This window comes from Vulpes vulpes, chromosome 13 (assembly GCF_048418805.1).
Source record: "Vulpes vulpes isolate BD-2025 chromosome 13, VulVul3, whole genome shotgun sequence".
NCBI classification, from domain to species: domain Eukaryota; kingdom Metazoa; phylum Chordata; class Mammalia; order Carnivora; family Canidae; genus Vulpes; species Vulpes vulpes.
The window spans coordinates 75,890,794-75,912,671 of NC_132792.1; the positions used below are offsets into that span (position 1 = coordinate 75,890,794).

The following is a 21,878-nucleotide window of genomic DNA, read 5'->3' on the forward strand; positions in this document are numbered from 1 at the left end:
AGCATATTGTCGCTTTTATGTAAGTTCTGCAAATTATTCTGTGCTATTTTTTTCACTATAAATAAATGTAAATTAAAAAAAAAAAGTCCTGAAGTGTTTGTTTATACCAATTATTTTCGGGAAAATTGTCTTTTAAGCTCATTTGGAATTACCTTGAAAAACTGTCTACAAAACACATTACCTTACATTTTAATCCATTCAACAATATTTTTTGAATGCCAGTTCTATGCTTATGAACAAAAACATTTATAACTTTGACATTATGGAAAAGTTTCTTATGAACTAAATAAGTCAGTTATCCTATTCTCTAAAGTTTATTCCAAAAATAAGAGCCACGTTTGTGCTTAATCTGTGGATGACATTCTTTTGGAGTGCATTACTTCCTTTAACTCATTTAATTCTCTCACCAACTCCATGAGATAAATTGTGTTATTATCCTCATGCACAGATGAGAGAATGGAGACAAGTTTAAATAGCTTACCCAAAGTAATGTATTTCAAATGTGGAAAACCTGGTATAAACTCAGATAGTTTGATTCCTGCAATCAAACTCTTAAACACAGAAAAGAACAAAGAACTGGATATTTTAAAATAATGACTTGGCCTCTTTGGTTTCATTCATTCATTTATTAAAATATTTATTCAGTGTGGATCATGTATAGGTGCTGTATTATGTGGTGAGGATAAACTGGTAGGTAGGACAGAGCCCTCTCTTCTGCTATCTCCTTAGCCAGTGGAGAAGAGTAGACAGATGTACACAGTGCTAAGAGAATGTAATGAATTTCCATTTGACCTGGTTTTAGCAGTTCAGGAAGGCTTCTTAGAGATAGTGCATGACACCTGTGATATTTGTTACTCAGGTGAGAGACCAAATAAAGATGGATGATTAGTCATGAATGGTATATTAGAGAGAAATGAGGCTGGACAGAGAAGAATGTGTCGGAAGGATTTTGTTTGACCCAGTAGACATCTAGGATTTCATTTATAGGTTGATGAATGGGTTGGGGGGTCAACTAAGGTTGCACTGGATGGGAAGGTACAAGTACTCATGCATACACACATTGCATTATATTTCTTAAAAATGAGTCAGATTGCTTTATCTTCATCCCACCTCCTATGGTGTCTTGAAATGGTATCTACTGTGTTTATTTCATCCCCCACCACCAAGTCATATGTAGACCAGAAAATTGACAGTATTTTTGAGCCAATATGAATTTGTTAGCTCCTTTTATCTTCCACTCTAGATCTATTCATTCATTCATTCATTCATTCATTCATTTATCCATTCATCCATCCATTCTTTCACTCATCCATTCATTCAGTTAACAAATAGTACATTATTCCAAAGTTGAATAAAACACATATCTAGGAGTTTTACTCTTCCATTTTGCTCATTCCTTGTTGTAGTATAGCAGGTAAGAGGTTGGACTTTAGAGACAAAAATGTCTGGATACAAATCCTCACTCTTCCATAAAAAGTGGTAGTACAGGGGCACTTGTGTGGCTCAGTTGGTTAAGTGTCTGCCTTCAATTCAGGTCATGATCTCAGGGTCCTTGGATCGAGCCCCACATAGGGCACTCTGCTCAGCAGGGAGTCTGCTTCCTTCTCTGTGCTCTCTCTCTCTCTCTCTCAAATAAATAAATAAAATCTTAGAAAATAAATAGCTGTAGTACCTTGAAGAAGGTAATGTAACCTCTCTTAATTTCAAGTTACCAGTAAGGATAATAATACCCACCACATGTTATTATAAAATTTCAAATTAATAATTGATGTTAGGCCTAAGAACAGAGTTTGACCAAGTGTATATACATATTTACATAAGATATATATGCATAGGTAAAAACCAAAGCACCTACTAAATTAACATACTGTTTAAATTCAAATGTTGTTTGCATAAGAGCCAAACATTCAGCTGTCAAGGATGCTCTGCCTTTTCAGCAATAACTAGGGATGAATACCAAGGTGAATTAAAAAAAAAAAAAAAAGATGTCAGGAATGAAACAGCTGTCACATTAAAAGAGCTGCATGGCCATTGTAACACTAGTGAGTTGCCACCCCACCCTCAGCACTCATTCTCTGGTGGGAAAGGGTGGGGAAGAGTGCTTCTTTATGTTTCTGTTCACATATGCGCATCACTATATACCTGTTACATTACAAAGCAACTCTTTGCTTTTGGGTTTTATGTAAATAACCTTGCATATTCTGTTGGTGCTTTAAAATAAACTCTAAAGTTCTGTCTTCCTAAAAAGTAAATGAAAGACAAAAGATAATGTAAATGACTGGCAGCCCCTTTATTATCTATACTTTTTCACTTTTAAATGGAGATTAGAAGGGGAGATATTTGGCTTAAGTGGAAATGCTGTGTTTTTCCACTTACAAATTCTTCAAAACCAAGAGCCAGGCCTTACTTATTTTTACTTTCTCTGTAGTGCTTAGTCTAAGTTCCACGTAAATATTTATTCACAAAAATTATATACTGTTCAGAAATAGAAAAGCTAAATTTTATTATATTACATGAGTGAATCCTATATTTTTTAGCTGTGTTCTTTCTGCTTTCATTTCTTTTTTTTTTTTTTTTCTGCTTTCATTTCGATTTATTTTTTCTCACCCAGGTCTGCAAATATTTATGGATTATTAGTTATTGATAAGGTGCTAGGTTGAGGTGATGGTGTAGAAGTAGGCATGTATAGATCCATTAGTATATATTACATAGATTTATCTATAATATGTGGATACTATAGTTTAAAAGTAATACACGAAATATTTTCAGCAGCATGAATTTCCCACCAGTTCCCTGGCAAAGCTTGCCCAGCTGTGGTAGTTTGTTATTGCCAAGAGTTATACCATCCTTCTTGAGTACATCTCTGTCCCTGGGTAATGTACTTTACTTTACTTTACTTTACTTTACTTTACTTTACTTCTTTACTTTACTTTACTTTACTTTACTTCCACATTCTTCCACGTTCCTCCTTGATTGTCCATAGTCTGTCCCAGTGCTCGCTCACTCCGCTGAAGTGACTCAGACTTTGGAATAACCCATTTCTCTCTGCTTACTTATATTTACTGTTTTTATTTTCTTTCTAAAGATCTTTTTTATCCATTTGAGAGAGAGAAAGTGCACAAGCTGGGTGGAGGGACAGAGGGAGAGGGAGAAGCAGACTCCCCACTGACCAGAGAGCCCCAGGCTGGGCTCCATCCCAGGACCCTGAGATCCTGACCTGAGCTGAAGGGAGATGTTTAACTGACTGAGCCACCCACATTTACTTTTTAAAAATTATATAAATTATGACTTTTTTATTGAATATTGGGACAAAACAAAGGAGAGAGGTAGAATAAGAAAAAAAGAAATAACAACTATATCCAATGATTTAGACACATCACTGTTTCCATTTTGGCATATTGTCATTTCAGTTTATTTTCTATATGTTTTAATATTGGTGAGTTCATATTGTATAATAAGGTTTTACTTTTATTTAGTGTCTAATTTTATAGCATTTGCAGTTTTTTGTTGTTATTTAAAAAATCAAATTTTATCTTCAGCTTTGCTTAACAATTTATCATGGGACATATTCCTCTTGATTTTAACTTATCTATGCTAAGGTGCAGATTAGTTGTCTTTACTTCCCCTTCCCTAAGAAATAACTTGCTTATTGTCCACGGAAAAAGCTATAGGGTAATACCTTGTTCCCTTCCAATATATGCTGTCCAGAGTAATCTTTTAGACTGAAGTTCAGAGTGAAATGCTCTGGGATGGTTATCATGTTCTGTTTAGATCTGTTTTTTCCTCCAGTATTAAAATTTCTTTTCTTGGGCAGCCCTGGTGGCTCAGTGGTTTACCGCTGCCTGCAGCCCAGGGTGTGATCCTGGAGACCCTGGATCGAGTCCCCGCGTCAGGCTCTCTGCATGGAGCCTGCTTCTCCCTCTGCCTATGTCTCTGCCTCTCTCTCCCTCTCTGTGTCTCTATGAATAAATAAATAAAGTCTTTAAAAATTTTTTTAAAAATAAATAAATAAAATTTCTTTTCTTTCTTTCTTTCTTTCTTTCTTTCTTTCTTTCTTTCTTTCTTCTTTCTTTCTTTCTTTCTTTCTTTCTTTCCTTTGTTGTTTGTTTGATATATAGTAGTTTTACCATCTGGAAAGGTAGGTTCCTGCATCATTGTTTTTCTTTTCCTCCGTGTACCTAGTTTCTAATTCAACTGTTTTCAGATGAAATTTAAAGACAATTTCTTGTTTCATATTTATATAAAAATTTTCATAACACTCTCATGTGTTTTTATTATGACAAAAACACATAACAGAAAGTTTACTATGCTAACCATTTTAAGTGTCTAGCAGTGTTAACTAACTATATGGACATTGTTATGCAGTAGAGGTCATTAAAAAATAGTCTCAAGTTGGTAGCAGGAGTTGATAAAGTAATTTGAGGAGCTCAGAAAGAATTTCAAGCATTCTGTCTACCATGTTTTTGTCCTTTTCCCCATTGTCAAGTCTTTTAGTGAACAAAATGTACCCTGTGATCAGTGTCTTTGCTCTGATTCAGCTTGCCCTCCCTGTGGAGTCTCTACAGATTTTGCAAATTTCCTTGATGTCTCATCTGCCTTGGCAAAAACAGAGATGGAGCCACATGCAAAACCAGAAACCTATAACTTAGCAATACTGATCTGACTGAATAGCTGTCCATCTCCCTCCCTAGTTAAGCAGATGCTTTAGATGGGAAGGTGATGCCAATCTCACATTATGCTGATGTGGATACTTTTTCCCCACAGACTGTAGAAGTAGAGGACAGTTCAGAACATTCACGCAAGAATCTCGAAAGAAACGCTCTGCTCAATACAGCTATCCTGATGAGAAAGATAGTTAAGTGATCTAATTAGTAGGTATGTACAGAAATGTCTAATTTCTTTGGGATATTTATCATAGATTTACTTCAGATATACAATTTGAGGGGCTTTATAGAAACCATAGTTGACTCATATATGTGTAGGATAAATTACACAACAATGAACAAATAAATGAATTTTGTAATAAATATGGATTCCTTTTCACTCTGGAAAAGCATATCGAGGGCATGTTCCACAATAACTATTTCTCAATAAAGTATAGAAAATTGTATATTGTAAATGTTATTTTTCATTCCTTAAATCACATTATGGGTATTGCTATTTTTTAAATTATTTTGGAAAATAGGAAAGTCGGCATATTGTTTTAAGAAAAGTAATGATATTTGTCAAGTTAAGTTGAGTTTAATGCATGTATAGTGTATTGCAAGGAAGGCTTAATTTGTGACCAAGATGGAATATTTTTGAACCCCAGGAAATCAAGAAATGTCAGTCTTATTCCTTTGAAATCTGTTAGGATCTCAGATTAGTCTCTTGTGACACTTACATATAAGCTTCATCTATAATTACTTCTTTACAAAGTTTCTCCTCATAATTGTCTTGGAAGTAGACAAATAGAAACAATGACTTGAACATGGGTATATGTAATAGCTCCTTCTCACTGAGTAAATATTCAGTAGATGCTTGTATAATTAAATTATGAAAAACAAATATAAAAACATTGTAATTCACAGCTCCCTAGGAAAAATACTATTGAAGACACGTTGTTACCATAAACTACTAACTTTGTCTTTGTAGCAGCCTCCTAAGTATTATAATTCAGTTAAATTCAAAGTACATTTTTGGAGATCCTGCCCTCAATCACAAGTGAGAATTTGTGAAGTCTGCAGAAATGAACAAGACATGGTCTCTGTCTTATAAGATTTATAGTCTAAGGAGAGAAGGTAGGGCCATCTGATAAGAGGGATGGGTGAAGCTTCAGATTCTGGCACAGGTTCACACCCTGTTTCCACTACTGCATAACCACAAATATGTCAAATTTCAGAGTCTCAGTTTCCTCAGCTGTAAAATGGTCATAATAATACTGACTTTATGGGATTATTATGTTAGAAATATACATATGTAAAGCACTTAATGGTAAGGTAGGATGTGGCATTTTATAGGCATTCCATAAAAGGATAGCAAACAGTGCTACTTTATGCCATATTATATTTTTTAAATGCTATATACAAATATCGGCTCTTTAAACAAAGTGTTCATGTAAGTCCTGATATGAAGTCCAATTAGAATGTTATGTAGTTGAGACCAAGGTGTGGATAATTCTACTGGGCTTACATAGCCCATGCACAGGTCATACCTTAAGAAAGATAGTAAGATTTTGATGAAGGTTTAAGGCTTCCCAGTCTGAAAAAACAGTGAGCAAAGTGGCAGGGGGAAGAAGAGTTAGGTGTGTTTGGAGAATGGTAAAGCTTGAGACTCTCAAGGACTGGTGTGTTCAGTGCTTAGGGGTGAAGAGCATTCTGGAAGAATGTTCTATAAAAGGAGATTGAGGCAGAGAGAGAAAGGCCTTAAATTCCAGTCTAAGGAAACTAAATCTGTTCCATGTGCTCCCAGAGCTTTGTTGTTTATTGTTGATATGATAGTAAAAAGGTTTGTTCTGTCTTTTAACTATATACACTTCAGTAACCTTTTTGTAAATAGTTCTGTTGGGCTTAATATAAGACTTGCTTAGACCAAAGAGGGCCAAATCCCTTCACCCAATGTGCACAGATCTCTCAGGCTATGATTTCACTTTTACTTTTCTCTACACATCAACCTTTCTTGTATTTATCCTCTCTTGGTCACAAATTGAGCCATCTTTTCAATACACTATTCATGAATTAACATCAGTTTAACTTGATAAATTTTATTTCCTTTCCTTACAAATTCTATGCTGAGCATTATGTTTTTAATTAGAATTTAAAATATAGCGGGACACTGGGTGGCTCAGCAGTTGAGCGTCTGCCTTCGGCTCAAGGTGTGATCCCAGCCCAGGGATCCAGTCTTGCATCAGGATCCCTGTGAAAAGCCTTCTTTTCCCTCTATCTCTCTACTTCTCTCTGTGTGTCTCTCATGAATAAATAAATAAATAAATAAATAAATAAATAAATAAATAAATAAATAAAATCTAAAACAAATTTAAAATATAGCAACATCCATAATTTCTATGCTTTCCTTCCATCCTCCCCCTCACCTCCCTTCACCACCCCCAATAATCTGCCTAACTGGTACCCTTGTCTATCTTCTCTCCTTCTGCACTATCTAAAACACAAATATGATCAGGCCTCAAATGCCCATGTCACTACATTAAGAAAGGACTTCTAAATTTTGTCTTTAAAAATCCTGATTTGCATCCTGCTCTGCAATTTGATGGCTATATGATATGAACATATTGACAACTTTCTAAGTTACAGTATTCTCATCTGAAAAATAGGGCTGCTTGGAGACTTTTTCAGCACAGCTGGGTGCGTTGAATAAAGTAATATGGCCTCTAGGGTGGAGCAATCCGCTTAGGAATTGTTTTACACATTCCTAGAATGTACCGTGTCTGGCAAGCCATTTTTTTATTGACCAATAGAAGATGTATATCAAGTAGAACAAAGCAGAACAATTTTGAAAGTTACAATAGCTTCTTCACAAAGAAGAACTTTTAACATAATTTGGGGGAAAAAAGAAAACTTGAGACATGAATAGTATATCAACTAAATCAAATCTATATATAAATATTTTTAATAATATATTGTAATCATAGGTGGATGGAACTTTCAATTTCCCAAACTCTTTATTTACCTCTGTCTTTTGAGAGCTTCAGTTAGGCTCTAGGAATCTTATTTTAAATTCAGCCCAAGACTTTTTATTTCCTTTTATTATCAACAATACTGAGCTATTTTGCATCTGGTTTAAGATTAGATTTTTGCCAGACTAGTATTCTTAACTTAATTTAGTTCTTGCTATGAATTTATAATAGAGCAAGGAACTTTCCCAGCTGGATGCTATATAATATATAATATTTAATTTGTCACTGCAAAGTGAACAATTTTTAGCAAAAGACATAATCTGAGATCTAAATAATATGTCAAATAGATATGTAATACTGCATGGCATTCCCTTTATTTCCTAAGAAATACTTCCTTATCATTTTAAGTAAAATATGTGAAACAGATGTGACTCTCTGGATTATCTTCTTTTTTTTTAATTTTTATTTATTTATGATAGTCACAGAGAGAGAGAGAGAGGCAGAGACACAGGCAGAGGGAGAAGCAGGCTCCATGCCCCGGGAGCCTGACGTGGGATTCGATCCCGGGTCTCCAGGATCGCGCCCTGGGCCAAAGGCAGGTGCCAAACCACTGTGCCACCCAGGGATCCCTCTGGATTATCTTCTTATATGTCATTTAATTTCAATTTATATTTCCAGTCACATCTTTTTATGGCCACACAGAACAGGAGTCACAATGTCATGTACATTCCAATGCCTGGGGAATATTTCTTGATTTTTTTTTTTTTTTTTTACCATGGAACTTCTGTTTTTACAGCATTTTATTTGCTTTTTGTGTAAACAGGCAGCAAGATCACTTGTACATTGATGAAGATAGTAAAAATATGACAGTTCTGGCAAAAACAAAGTTTGCCCAAGATTTCAGCAGTTTTGCGGTGGAAATTCAAAAAACCATTAAAGCTCTCAGAGAACAGGTATGTTTTTTTCCCCTAACCAACACGCCTTTATTGTATAGATCGGAATAACTATATTTGAAAAACCTATCCAATGACTCTGTAAATACAACAATAACAATAATAATGGGGAGTTATTATTTATGTAGAGAGTTTCCTTGTAGTAGTTGAATTGAGTAAGGAGCACTTGGGTAAAACCTACTTCCTTTCTACCAAATACCAGTGTCTTCAATACCCAGGGTTCCAGTGATGGAGGCTCTCTGCTCAGTGGGTTTCTGAGTTCTTGCTCAGTGCTTTTCTAAATAGTTATGTTTGGGTGCCTTCTTCATCTCTGTGGATGTAGATAATTTATAATGGGCCAACACATACTATATATATATATATATATATATATATATATATATATATATATATATTGAAATGGAGTCCAGACAAGCCTCTTAGGTATTACTGCTTTGTCTGGCTTTCCTTTTCTGAAAGAGCTATTGTTAAAAATGAAATTTCCACACTCCTCTGCATTTTTGCTTATTTTCTCAGTTGTTCTGGCCCATGGTTTATTTAATTTTTTCTATAATTTGGGAACGAGTCAATGAGAGATTTGGCTTGTATTAAAATGACAATTAGATGGTTTTCTTCAGAAATGGAAGTCTGATCTCTTTCAAGGCATGGTACTATGCTGGCTCCTTCCTCAACTTTAATGTCACTGCAAAGCATATGCTTTGTTTCGTACCATTAAGGCCTTGAGGGAGGAAAGCCTTGTGGGGGTGTGAGAAGAACCCAGGATCTGCCACCAGGAAGTTCTGCCCTCACAAGTTGTCTGACCTTTGCAATTTATTTAACCATTCTGAATAAATTTTGTCCTCTGGACTTTCAGGAATGTTATGGGAGAGGCACTTGGTGAACTTCACATATTACTGTTGCTTTTGAACATAAACATATTATCTTGTACATAACTGCAAGATTATCTGTTTGCTGAGTGTGCTACCCTGGGGGGCTGGCTGCAGTCGTGGTTCCCATCAGTGTGCTCCTATCAGTGACCTTCCTTGTGACCAGATACCCACATGTGCAATCACTTGTACAATCTGAGTGTGAACATAAATCTGAAAAGTGTGAAGCATTGTTTCCAGAGGTTATTCTTGAAAGTAAAGGTCATTCCATCTTGGAGTGGTTGGAGTGACCTACAACCCTGGGACACCACTGAGTCCAGGGGCCTCTATTTTATTTGCAGTGAGCTTATGTGTCATAGAAGAGAGAAGTTATACTGGTAAGAGAAGGTCTTGAGCGCTGGGCTGCAGAAGGTTGGCCTTGCTAATTTAAACATTAGTCCATTTATTTATACAGCAAATTGTTTTCATAAGCTTATTTCGTGGGTTTGCAGACATGAGTAGAATCCATAAGCAACATTTTAGTCCAATTTTATCTACATGTGGGTGATATTTCGTCTTTGATATGTGCTGTAGTGATTAAAAGCATCCCAGATGCCCCCAGACTGCAGTAGCTGGCCCTCCTAGGTGTCCAGTAACCCCCTGAAGTAGCACAGATTTCTAAATGTATCAAGAAAAGGTGTTTTTCCCTGTTAACTTGCTCTGTCTCTTACATTACATTGTAAATTTCTTAATAGCTGGGACTGTTTCACTACTGGATCCTCAGTGTCTGACACATGGTATTTGTTTAAAAAAAACCAATCTTCCTTCTTGAACTCAAAAAAGTTCTGAATGTGTAATGAATATAAAGGGTATATTAGGAGTGAACAAAGATGGAAAAGGCAGTTAGAAGCTCTCTGAGCTGTGGCTGGACACACAGATGGGAAGAGGTTGCATTAGTGTCCAGAGCTGTGCACACACTGAATTACACCCAGCAAAATCTTGACAGATAAAAATTGAATGAATACATAAATATGACATAATACCAGCATTGGGAAATATTGACTCATGTCAGAACTCAATCTGGATCATGTAAAGGAGATTGAAAAAAGAAAAAAAAAAAAGAGTTGAGACTGAAATAAAGAGATAAATTGAGCGTATTTTCTGAGGGAGCATCTGCAACTACACCTATGACCAAAGCAGGAAGCACTTGGAGGTGGACAGGAGGATGAAGACAAAAGTTCTGAGGAAAAGCATATTTTCAGATTATGAGGATTTGTGAAATTAACATTTGTTGTTAATTTGTCATTTACTGTATAAAGACTTGAGTCTTAATGGTCCATGTTAATGTGAAATGTATGCTCTTAGCTAAGAAGGACATTCCTGATTGTGCAGTGTGTGCAGCTTTGTGGCTTTTCTGTTGTTTATCAGTATCAATGCAATATATTCTGTAAATAAAAAAAAAAAAACTCTTTATTTTATGAAAGATGAGCATCCAGATAAAGTCATGTGTATTTCTATGGTAAAGTCAAAGACAATGAAGAAGGAGATTAAACAGGATAGAGGTACTCATCACATAGGAGATCATTGTTATTCTTGAGACCCATCCCTTGTCTATGACAAAAGGTTCCAACCTTCAGTTATTGGCCACAGTTTCTATCTTTACTTTCTAACGCTTGGTGCATTATGTTTACGGGATTATGAGATAGTGCCAGTCTTGACATTTTCCATTGTTGATTATTTACATTCATTAGGTGATTATGGGATGTCTAGAAAAGATATTCATTAATGTTTGCCCCTTAAGTGTGATAGAATCAAAGTAATGAAAGTGTCTGCAAATTCCATGGTGTTATAGGTGTTTTGTAATCACTGGATTATAGTAAATTATATTTACCCTTTATATATGATTCTGATCATTGTAGAGATAACTAGAGCCATAAATACACTCAGAACATTTAATTATTTCAATTTGTTATAGTCTGTAAAGGGTGTCTGTGTGTGTGTGGGGGGGCGGGTAGAGGTGTTATATAATGAACAATGAGATGCTATATAAGAATTGATACCTTAAATTAAAATTAAACTCTTACTCAGGTTTTCAAATTGTTTTAGGTCACAGTAAGTATTTTATAAATAATAGCTGAAATTTTGGAACAAGTTCCCAGATCCCCGGTATCTTTTTGAATGAACATAGAGACATACAACCAGAGTCAAACCATCAGGTTTTTTAAAAGAAACCGAGGCCATTCAAATCTCATCTCTTAAACCATTTATTTCAAGTTCTATTCAAGTTAAATAAGACAGATAAGTTTGCATTTAATTTAATAATTAAATTAATAAAATAAGCATATACTATATTTTGTGTAAATGTCAAGATCATAATAAAATTGAATTGTAGTCTTCATATGATATATGCTTTTTCCACAACCCTTTGGTATTATGTATATAATTTTTCTTTCTCTAGGAGCCTAACATACAGATATTTATTACCTTATGGTTGAGGTTTATGGCGTTTACACTTCTGTCATTATAACATATTATTAGCCAGAGCTAGAACTTATTTAAAGTGTTATAGGCTAGAAACTTATCTTGCAAGCATATCATTTGTTTATAGAAAATAAGATGTTGGGACGCCTGGGTGGCTCAGCGGTTGAGCATCTGCCTTCAGCTCAGGGCGTGATCCTGGAGTCCCGGGATCGAGTCCCACATCAGGCTCCCTGCATGGAGCCTGCTTCTCCCTCTGCCTGTGTCTCTGCCTCTCTCTCTCTCTCTCTCTCTCTCTGTGTGTGTCTCTCATGAATAAATAAATAAAATATTTTAAAAAAAGAAAATAAGATGTTCTTTTTGATGTACATTTTGATGCAATGTCTAGGGCCATGATGTAGCAAAAAAATGGAGTTTATTTGTTTTATTATATGGGCCTAAGTTTTCAGAGTCATTTTTTTCAGATATTAGGTCATACATGTCCAGATCTCAGACCTTATGACACAACTCAGAAAAAAGTGCTTAATTTTGAATATCAATGAATAGAACTGTGGAGATACACAGATGTCACTAAATAATTTGCATGTACTTACGTAAGATTAGTTGGAATACCACATCAATTTTAATGACATTTTAGAGGGAATTTTCTCTTTTAGTATTTTATTATTTCCTATGAAAAATTTGCAGTTGATTTTTAAAAATTTCAGTAGAAAGATGAAACACTAAAATTCAATTTAAAATGTAAGCTTTTTTGGGGGGGGGGTGGTACCTGGCTGGCTCAGTCAGTAGAGCATATGACTCTTGACTTGGGGTTGTGAGTTCAAGCCCTATAGGGGGTGGACAGATTATTTAAAAATAAAATCTTAAAAAAATAAATAAAATAAAATAAAATAAAAAACAAATAAAATCTAAGCTTATTTTATCTCCCAAGGGGATGTACTGTATAAGTCAGCTTTTGGTGAAAATAAGATAAACTCCTCTAGTAATTCCAAGTAGGATGGATTTTAATACAAGATGTCAAGACGTCATAGGTTTTCACAACTGTGGGAAGAATGAGAGGCCTAGAGGTCATAGAAACACGTGCTGGAAGCTATTTGGTTGACAAGAGCTCACCTGGAAGCCATAGGGAGTCTTAGCAATTTCATAGAATCCTCAAGCTCAGCCTATATACCTGTTAACAACTGTGCTTGAAAATAATACTGCTTTCCTTTCCAATCTTACCTGAGTGCCTCTTATTGGTAGACTAACCCAGAACCATAATAGGAAAGAAGTTAGGGAGTAGTCATCTAGGTTTCTTCTCTGAGATCTGTGGGAAAAAGTGCAGTCAATGATAATCTAATGATAGGTAATTCATGGCCCATATTTAGACAAGATCATGTATTTCACTGTAACTTGTTAATTGATTGGATGGTTGGAAAGATGGAAATTGAAACTAGAAAGATACCTTGTGGTCACAGAGACAAAATTCTTGGTCTGATTTCAGATTAGTTAAGACAAATAAACAGATATAAAGAGAAATAGAAAGAGCAATAGATTGACCACTGTAACTTATTAATCCAGAGTGCGTTCTTTCATGAGTTCAAAGGGGAATAGTAATAATAATTAAGCCTGAGGGTGGGAAGCACAAATTAGAACTGTTCTAGAAAATCCAGCTTCATCACTCTATTGAACTTGTATATGAGGATGAATGAAAGAAATCAAAGACTTTCCAGAGACTTCCTTTGAATTAAAGGACAGGTAATGTTATCACTAATATAATAGCCACATAAAGTGAAACAATTAAAGCTAAAGGAAGTTTTGACATATGTAAAGAACAGAAAGATGTCAAGTACGGCTGGAGAATATGTAATTGAGAATAAGAAAAATCACATGAGATAAGTTTGAGAGGCAGAAAGTATGTACATAAGGCCTACAGAGGGTTTTCCTGAATCCCAAGTGTCTGAGGAAAAAGAATGACACTTTGCATTTGAATTTAGATAATTTGACCTGGTTTCTGTAGGCGAAGGAGTAAAGGAATACAAAAATGATTGCAGTGATCTGTCATGTTCTAGAAGTGAGCAGATGTTGGTTTAGGCTGTGTCAATGATCTTAGGAAGAAAAAGGACAAGCTACGGAGATATAATTGTGAAGTAGAATGGTTGGGACTTGGTGACAGGATATGTTACAGCAACTCCATTTTGATGCAGAGAAGTTCGTGCCCAAGATGAGGCTCTTATGTCAAAACCCAAGGAAGTAATATTTGGTGTGGACAAATGAAGATTTATTATGCACACAGTTGGGGAGATGCCAAGGATGTTTGCGCACAGAAGACCGTGTGAGGACACAGAAAGAAGTTGGCCCTCTACAAGCCAAGGAGAAAGTCCTCAGAAGAATCCAACCCAGCCAGCACCTTGATCTTGAACTTCCAGCTTCCACAACTATAAGAAAATCATTTTTTGTTGTTAATCCATCTGATCTGTAGTATTTTATTATTGCAGCCCTAGCAAACCAGTACAGATTTTGGTACCAAGAAATGGGATGCTGCTATAACATACACCTAAAAATGTGAAAAAGGCTTCAGAACTGGGTAATGAATAGAGACTGTAAGAGTTTTCAGGTACCTGTTAAAGGAAGCCTAGATTGCGTTGGAGAGATTTTTGGCAGGAATATGATGTTAAATGTACTTCTGGTGAGATCTCAGGTGGAAATAAGGAACATATTATTAGACACTGAAGGAAAGATGATCCTTGTTATATTTTGCAACAAACTTGGGTGAATTATGTCTGATGTTTCGTACAACACAGAACCTGTGAGGGGTGATGTTGAATATTTAGCTGAGGAGATTTCTAAGCAAAGTGTTGAAAGTATGTTCTGATTTAACCTTGCTGCTTATGATATAATGTAAGAGGAGAAAAAGAGATTGTGAAAAGAAATATGAAGCAAAAAGCAACAAGAACTTGAACATTTTGGAAAACTCTTGCCTGTCCTAAGTATATATCTATGAGAAATGAAAACATAAATCCACATGTGGGCTTACATATTAATATTCATAGTAGTGTTATTCAAAATAGCCAAAAAGTGGAGACAACCCAAATATTTATCATTTGATAAAGCAGAATGTGGTGCAATGCAATGGGTTATTATTTGGCTGCAGAAAGGAATCCAGTATTGGTACATGCTACAGCATGGAGGAGCCTTAAAAACATTATGCTACGTGAAACAGACCTGTCAGAAATACTGCCTACCACATGATACACAGACCATGCAAAGCAAACAAATCTATAGACACAGAAAGTAGACTAGCGGTTGCCTAAGCCTGGAAGAGTGGGGAAGGAAATGGAGGTTGGCTGCATTAGTTTTATAGATTCTTTAGAGTTTTCAACATATACAATCATGTCATCTGTGAACAAAGGCAATTTTGTATCTTACTGTCCACCTATGTACCATTTATTTGTTTTTTATTGTCTTATAGCATTAGCTATACAACACGACAATGACCAAATATTTGGAAAGGAAGCAACACACTTTTGAAGAGTTGATAAATCAATGAGGAAGTCTCAAGGAGAATAAAAAATACATCAAAATGAATGAAAATTAAGCATAAATTGGTGTAAAGCATCACAGAGAGGGAAATTTATAGCCCTTAAGACATACAAAAGAAGTGAAGAAATGTCTTTTTATTTTTTATTTATTTATTCATGAGAGACACAGAGAGGGAGGCCAAGACACAGGCAGAGGGAGAAGCAGGATCCGTGAGGGGAACACGACGCAGGACTCAATCCCAAGCCTGGGGTCACAATCGGAGCCAAAGGCAGATGCTTAACCACTGAGGTAACCAGGTGCCCCAAAGAAATGCCTTTCAAATCAATAATCTAAGTGTTTACCTCAAGAACCTGGAAACTTAACAGCTAAATAAACTCATGGCAAGAAGAAAGAGGGAAAAATCTTCACATCTAAATTTGACAACTTAGATCAAAAGAACTAATTCCTTAAAAAGCACAAACTACTGTGATTCACCCAATTATGAAATACATAATTTGAATAGCCTTATAACTGCTAAGGAAATTGAATTATTAATTTAAAAAAAGTATCTTCCCCAAACCCTCAGGTGCAGATGGCTTCAAATGTCAGAGTTTTATCAAATGTTTAAGAAAAATTAACAATTTTCCAGTAATAGTAGAGGAGGGAATACTTATCATTTTTGAAAGTAGTATTAATCTGATACCAAAACTAGTCAAATATAGTGCAAAAGAAGAAAGCCACATACCAATATCCCTCATGAATATGCATGCAACAACTTTTAACAGAGAATATAGCAATAAACCAAAAGAATTATATAATTAAATGGGGATTATTTGAGGAATTCAAGGCTTGTTTAATGCTCCAAAATCAATTGATTAATGTAACCCACTGTATTAATAGGCTAAATGGTAAAAGGTTGAATGCTTTCCTCCTACTATTGCCAATAAAGTAAGGGTGCCCGTTCTCACCATTCTTATTAAACAGAGTGCTGGAAGTTCCTACCAGTGCAATAAAGCAAGAAAAGAAAAACGTCTACAGATTGGAAAGGAAGAAAGAAAACTATTTTCAGATGATATAGTTACCTCTTGGAAAATTGCAAGAAATCTACCAAACAACTCTTAGAATTAATAAGCAAATTCATCAAAGTCACAGGATAAAAGATAAACAAGATAAACATACAGTAATAAATTGTATTTTGATATGCTAGCAGTAAGTTCATGGGAAAATAGGGAAAGGAAAGTTATGATCCAGCATGTTCTCTGACTCCCCATCAAAGAGCTTCTTATTCTCAAGACTTTGTAATTAAGTCCAGACCAAAATCTTATCGTGCATTCTATCTCTTATACTTACGGTACATAGACAGTTCTCAGACTATTTCCCTTAAAGAATTTCTTTGTCACTTGAAAATACACTATTGTTCTAAGTGCCTGAAGTTTACAATAGCTGTGTAGACTCTATCATTTGTCTATTTGCTTTTCCTCTCTAATACTTTTCTCTTTGACAACAGAAGTTACCATGTAAATATCTTTTCTATATCTTAGAATTGTTCTACTCTTTATTTTTTGGAACTTATTCAACTTTCCTAATGTTTTCATGTTCTCAGTATTTTTAGAAATAAAAGTGTTGTGTTTTTTTTGTCTTAGTCTTCTAGGCCATAATCACTAATATCTCTACAGAATTTTATGATTTTTATTTCTCACACTCATGACTCTGCTCAGGGAATGACTAATTTAGTCCACATCTAGTCATTGTAAAACCTTATCATCCCCCCCCCCAATTTTTAATTCATCATCATCTCCATCATCATTGCTTACATAAAGCCAGAGATTTAGTCTTTTAGTTCATCAGTGTTTAGCTGGCATATATTGGATAGGTAAGAATCCTATTGCATAATGAATAAATTAATGAGTTTTACAGTGCTTTCCCATGTGTAGGCACTGTAAAACTAAATTATCCCCAAAGGCCCATTCTGCTATCCTACTTCAACTCAAACGTCATAAAATATTTTACACAATCAATATTATTTATTTGTTTGTTTACTTTTACATCAAGACTTTTTGCTTCCTTAATGAATTCCAAATTCATGGGTATTCTTGGCTCTTGAAAATGCAGTCCTAACTCATCTTTGTATCTGATTTCCAAATAATCTTTTTCTCATATTTCAGAATTTTTTTCCAAACTCACTCACTTTTCATCCTCCCTTCTTATTTACTTCATTCACACATTTTTCTTCTAGCTGAAATGTACTGTCCCTCTCACCCACATTCCCACGTGCATAAAAACTACCATTAATGGTAACTACCATTACCATTTCTCTAAATGCCATCTTTATTTAAGGCTTAGCACAAGTACCATTTAAATTGTAAATTTTTCCCTGATTATTCCCTTTCCCATTCCATTTTTCTAAAAATCATTCCTTGAAATCCCATATTGGTTATGTATATACTCTTATAGCACACAACATCTGGGCTTGTATCATATTTATTTTTGCACAAATTCCCTCTCCTCTACCACATTGCAGAATCCTTAAGAATAGAAAACCAGGAGTATTTATCATTGTAGTTTCTCCTAGGACTAGTTGACAAATAGCAGGTGCTCAATAACCATTTAAAAACAAATCATTGCTTTTATGGTCTTTAAGACATCTAATCTGGTCTATTGTTTGTCTCCTTGGCACAATGTTTCTGTCAACATGCAAATAGTCATGGTCAAGTATTTGAAATTATTATATCATTTCCAACCAAATAACAGAATTCAGAGAATCTGAAAGGAACAGTCACTAGAGGATAAATCATAATGATTCTTAGATATACACTAGAAAGGTCTTTTGAGGATATGGGTAATATGGGATCTAGCCCTAATGATACATGTATTGCTAGCACAGCCATAACAACTACCACAGGTGAGGTTGCTTTACAACAGAAAATAATTTCTCACAGTTCTGGAGGCTGGAAGCCCCAGATCAAGATGTTGACAGGGTTGGTTTCTCCTATGGTATCTCTTCTTGGTTTGTATCTTCACACAGACTTCCCGGCGTGCCTGGACCCTAATCTCCACTTTTCACAGGGATACCAGTCACAGTGGATTAGGTCCCATCTCTGTGACCACATTTTAAGTTAGTTAGTTCTTTAAGGACTTTATATCCAAATACTGTCACAGTCTGAGGTATTGGGAGCTTCAACATATGAATTTGGGGGGATACAGTTCAGCCCATAGCATTGCAGCTGCAACTTTCATAAGTCATTCAATGCTCTTGGACTTAGCTTCTTTTGTAAAACTGTATTATTTTCATCCTTTCTTCTTTTGTAAAACTGTATTATTTTCATCCTTTCTAAAATTCTTCTCAATTAAGCACCTTTAATTTCTCTATGGATCATTACTCTAGGATATATCTTGGTGAACATCACCATCCTTTATGCACCTTATGAAACTTGGAACTTTGGAGTCCTCTTGTGTTCTCTCTTCCTTCCCCACCCCAATCCAACCAAACACATTTACATTTACCTACTCAGTGTCTCTTCCTGACTCTCACATCCTCCTTTCTGTGTTGAGCCCGTGTGGACCTCCTTGCATTTTCTCTGCTTTCACTAGTCTGTCTTCATATTGCCATTATGTGATCACTGCCATTTTTCCCCATCCTCTAGAGACTATACTAATCTAAATTAATTTATAGGACTTCTCAGGTCCTAGTTTTCTTGCTGCCTTGACTCTCACCAACGCCTCCCCTGTGCCTTTTACCCTCCACAGCAGATTATATTCCTGACATGTGTGTGGTCCCCATGCTTTGGCCAAAATTTCCCTTTTGTCTGATATGCCTTTTCCCTGCTTGTTCTCCTGAATAATTTTGTCATGTATATACTTACAGCTCAAATGCTTTTTCCCATTGAGGTCTCCCCTTACCTGCTGAAGCAGAACTGGGAGAAGCTTGTCTTCTGCTCTTCTTCTGCATCTGATATATCATCATTATCTAATTGGCTTAGCACTGTGATTTATTGGTCTGTTATTCCACTAAGTCTTAAGCTCCTTGAGACCCTGGATTATTTGCTTTATCTTTGAAACCTAATAAACATTTGTTCAAGGAATGTTGTTTATGATAACCTAAGTATAAAAATTAAATAAAATATTGATTTGCTGAATTAATATTAATGCTTACTAAGTTTTTTTCAAATATGTAATTCTATTCATTTGATTTTAATTCCATTCTTTTATAACTGACTTCTTTCAGATATTACATCCATATTTAACATTCTGCCATATATAGGGAACTATGTATTAGCTTAGACACTGGATGACTCAGATTCATTAAGTTTTTGGTAAAAAATAATGCTAGGAAAAATTATGTTGGTTTTGAAGTTTCTTTTGCCCTCTAGGTGTGTGCTTACAGAATAGAGCATTTGATCAAACTGTGTTAGTTATCTGCTTTGTTGGTACTATTTCAATTCCCACTTTCCTTTCCTTCGCCTCCTCTTTTAGATAAACAAGCTGGAGGCACTCCTCAGGCAGGCGGGATGCACAGATGATAAAGGGATTCGAAGAAAAGACAATGAACACTGGATGAAAGAAGACTGCATTAGCTGTATGGGTAAGGTGTGTGCTGCTAGAAGTTTTTCCATCTTTCTCCTCTTCTTTTACTTCTGTTAGCCTACTGGTTGAGACATACCTGAAAAATTCACAAAAGAAAAAGATTTTCTTTTTGTGAATAGATTCTAGGTATATTTTTTTCAAGTCAAGATATTGATGTGAGATTTTGAGGTTTCCGATTATTGATGTAAATAGGCCCACTATCTAATGAGCACTTGCCAAATGTTATATGAGCTTTTCACATTTTCACTAGTCATTGAGAGAGCTGACACTCAGGATGTTTACTGAGCTTTGCCCAAGACCACCACAAGTAAGCAGAGGCTGAAATGGGTCTTGAATTCATCTCCTTATTCTCCAGTCAGGCTCACTACAAATGTTGTCTAAAAGCACTTGGTAAATATTTAAAAATGTTATCATGGTATCCACCAAAAGGAAAAAGCTCAGTCTTTATTGTTTTTTGAGCAGAGCTGACATGAATCACTCCTGCCTTTTCCCACATCCCATGCCCTACAGATTGGGAGGTAATGCTTTATAGTCTAGTACATCCAGCCTTACTTTTTAAGCTGCAAATGTAGAACTAAAGCATTAATAGGAACTACATGTAAAAGTTAGCTCATACTTCAGTTAATTTTTATATTAAGATAGTCAGCCAATCAGATTGCATACTTTAAGAAACTTTTAAAAAGATAGTTCCACTGTAAGGAACATGGAAATAATCTTTGAATGTTGCTTTTCAGAGTGGCCAGGTCACCTGCGTGGTGAAGACTTGTCCACCGGCTCCATGTCCTAGTCTTGAGTTGGTGAAAGGAACCTGCTGTCCAGTTTGCAGAGACCGGGGAATGCCAGCTGATTCCTCAGAGAAACACTAAGCAATTTACTGCTCTTGAGCCCTGAATGGGGAATTTCTCAGAATAAGGCGGTCAGGCACTTAGGACTTCAGCACTTTTAACCTGTAGTCACACCCCTGGCAGAGAAATCACCAATTTAAAACAAATTAGTTCGTTTAACCCTTCAACATACTGAAGATCTTGTATCTTTTCATTTTCTAACATATCTTGAAGTAATGCAAAATTAAAGTCTATAAAGAATATAGGGATTACTTTATGAGAAATATTTCTTATTGTAAGCTACCAGTTTTATATACCATATATAGAAATAAAAAGAATATCATGAAACATTTTTTTTTTTTTAATTTGAGTATTGTGGAAAATCTCTCATTTCAAAATTCAGGAGATTATATGATCTCCAGGAATTTTGAGAGAATGGGTTTTGCACTCAGAGAAAACATCTGGAAAGATCTATGATAAGTCTGGCACATGTAATACACGCTGCTTTCCTCAGTCCACTCCATCTCTCACATCTAGAACCTAGACAATGGCCAGATTTTTCTGGGAAGGCACTTACCTTAACCGTCATTAGGCTATAATTTATAGAACATTAGGGAAAAGTCAGTGAAAGTATCATGATTTGGAGGAGCTTGCCATTTTTACATTTGGCTGGAAAATACAAACACTATGAGGGAAAAAGCTTTCAAAGATCCTTGCTCAATCTCTGCCTTTCCCTAACTTGTCATCATTACCACTTGTAAGATGTCAAAATTGAGATTTTTCACATCTGAGCAATTCAGGAGCAATCTGAATTTACTATCAGAAGAATTGGAAATGTTTTTGACTTTAACAAAAGGTGTTGCTATGAGGTTTCTTCTGATGTTGGCACTTTGTTGTAGCTATTAAAATACAACCCAATAGACAAGTTAGCTGTACTCAGGATTGAATACGTAGTAAATTAGGTGAGTTTCACTTAATAAATTCTCTTAAAATACTGTGCAACCATATGTAGGGGGTGGTTGCAGTTGTCAGTAGATTTCTTTAAGAAATTCTTTATTGCAGAACTTTTGGGGAAAGATTT

At 35.4% G+C, this 21,878-nt stretch overlaps 1 protein-coding gene across 1 annotated transcript in view; it reads left to right on the forward strand.

The window, feature by feature from the left end:
• Positions 1-20,906, forward strand: part of PXDNL (peroxidasin like) — a gene marked incomplete at its 5' end in the record, with an annotated part of 490,956 nt that extends 470,050 nt beyond the window's left edge. The window contains 5 exon segments of the mRNA XM_072733704.1: positions 4,765-4,859; positions 7,290-7,313; positions 8,440-8,565; positions 19,863-19,976; positions 20,708-20,906. Coding sequence (XP_072589805.1) covers positions 4,765-4,859; positions 7,290-7,313; positions 8,440-8,565; positions 19,863-19,976; positions 20,708-20,839 — 491 coding nt within the window.
• Positions 20,907-21,878: the final 972 nt, after the last annotated feature.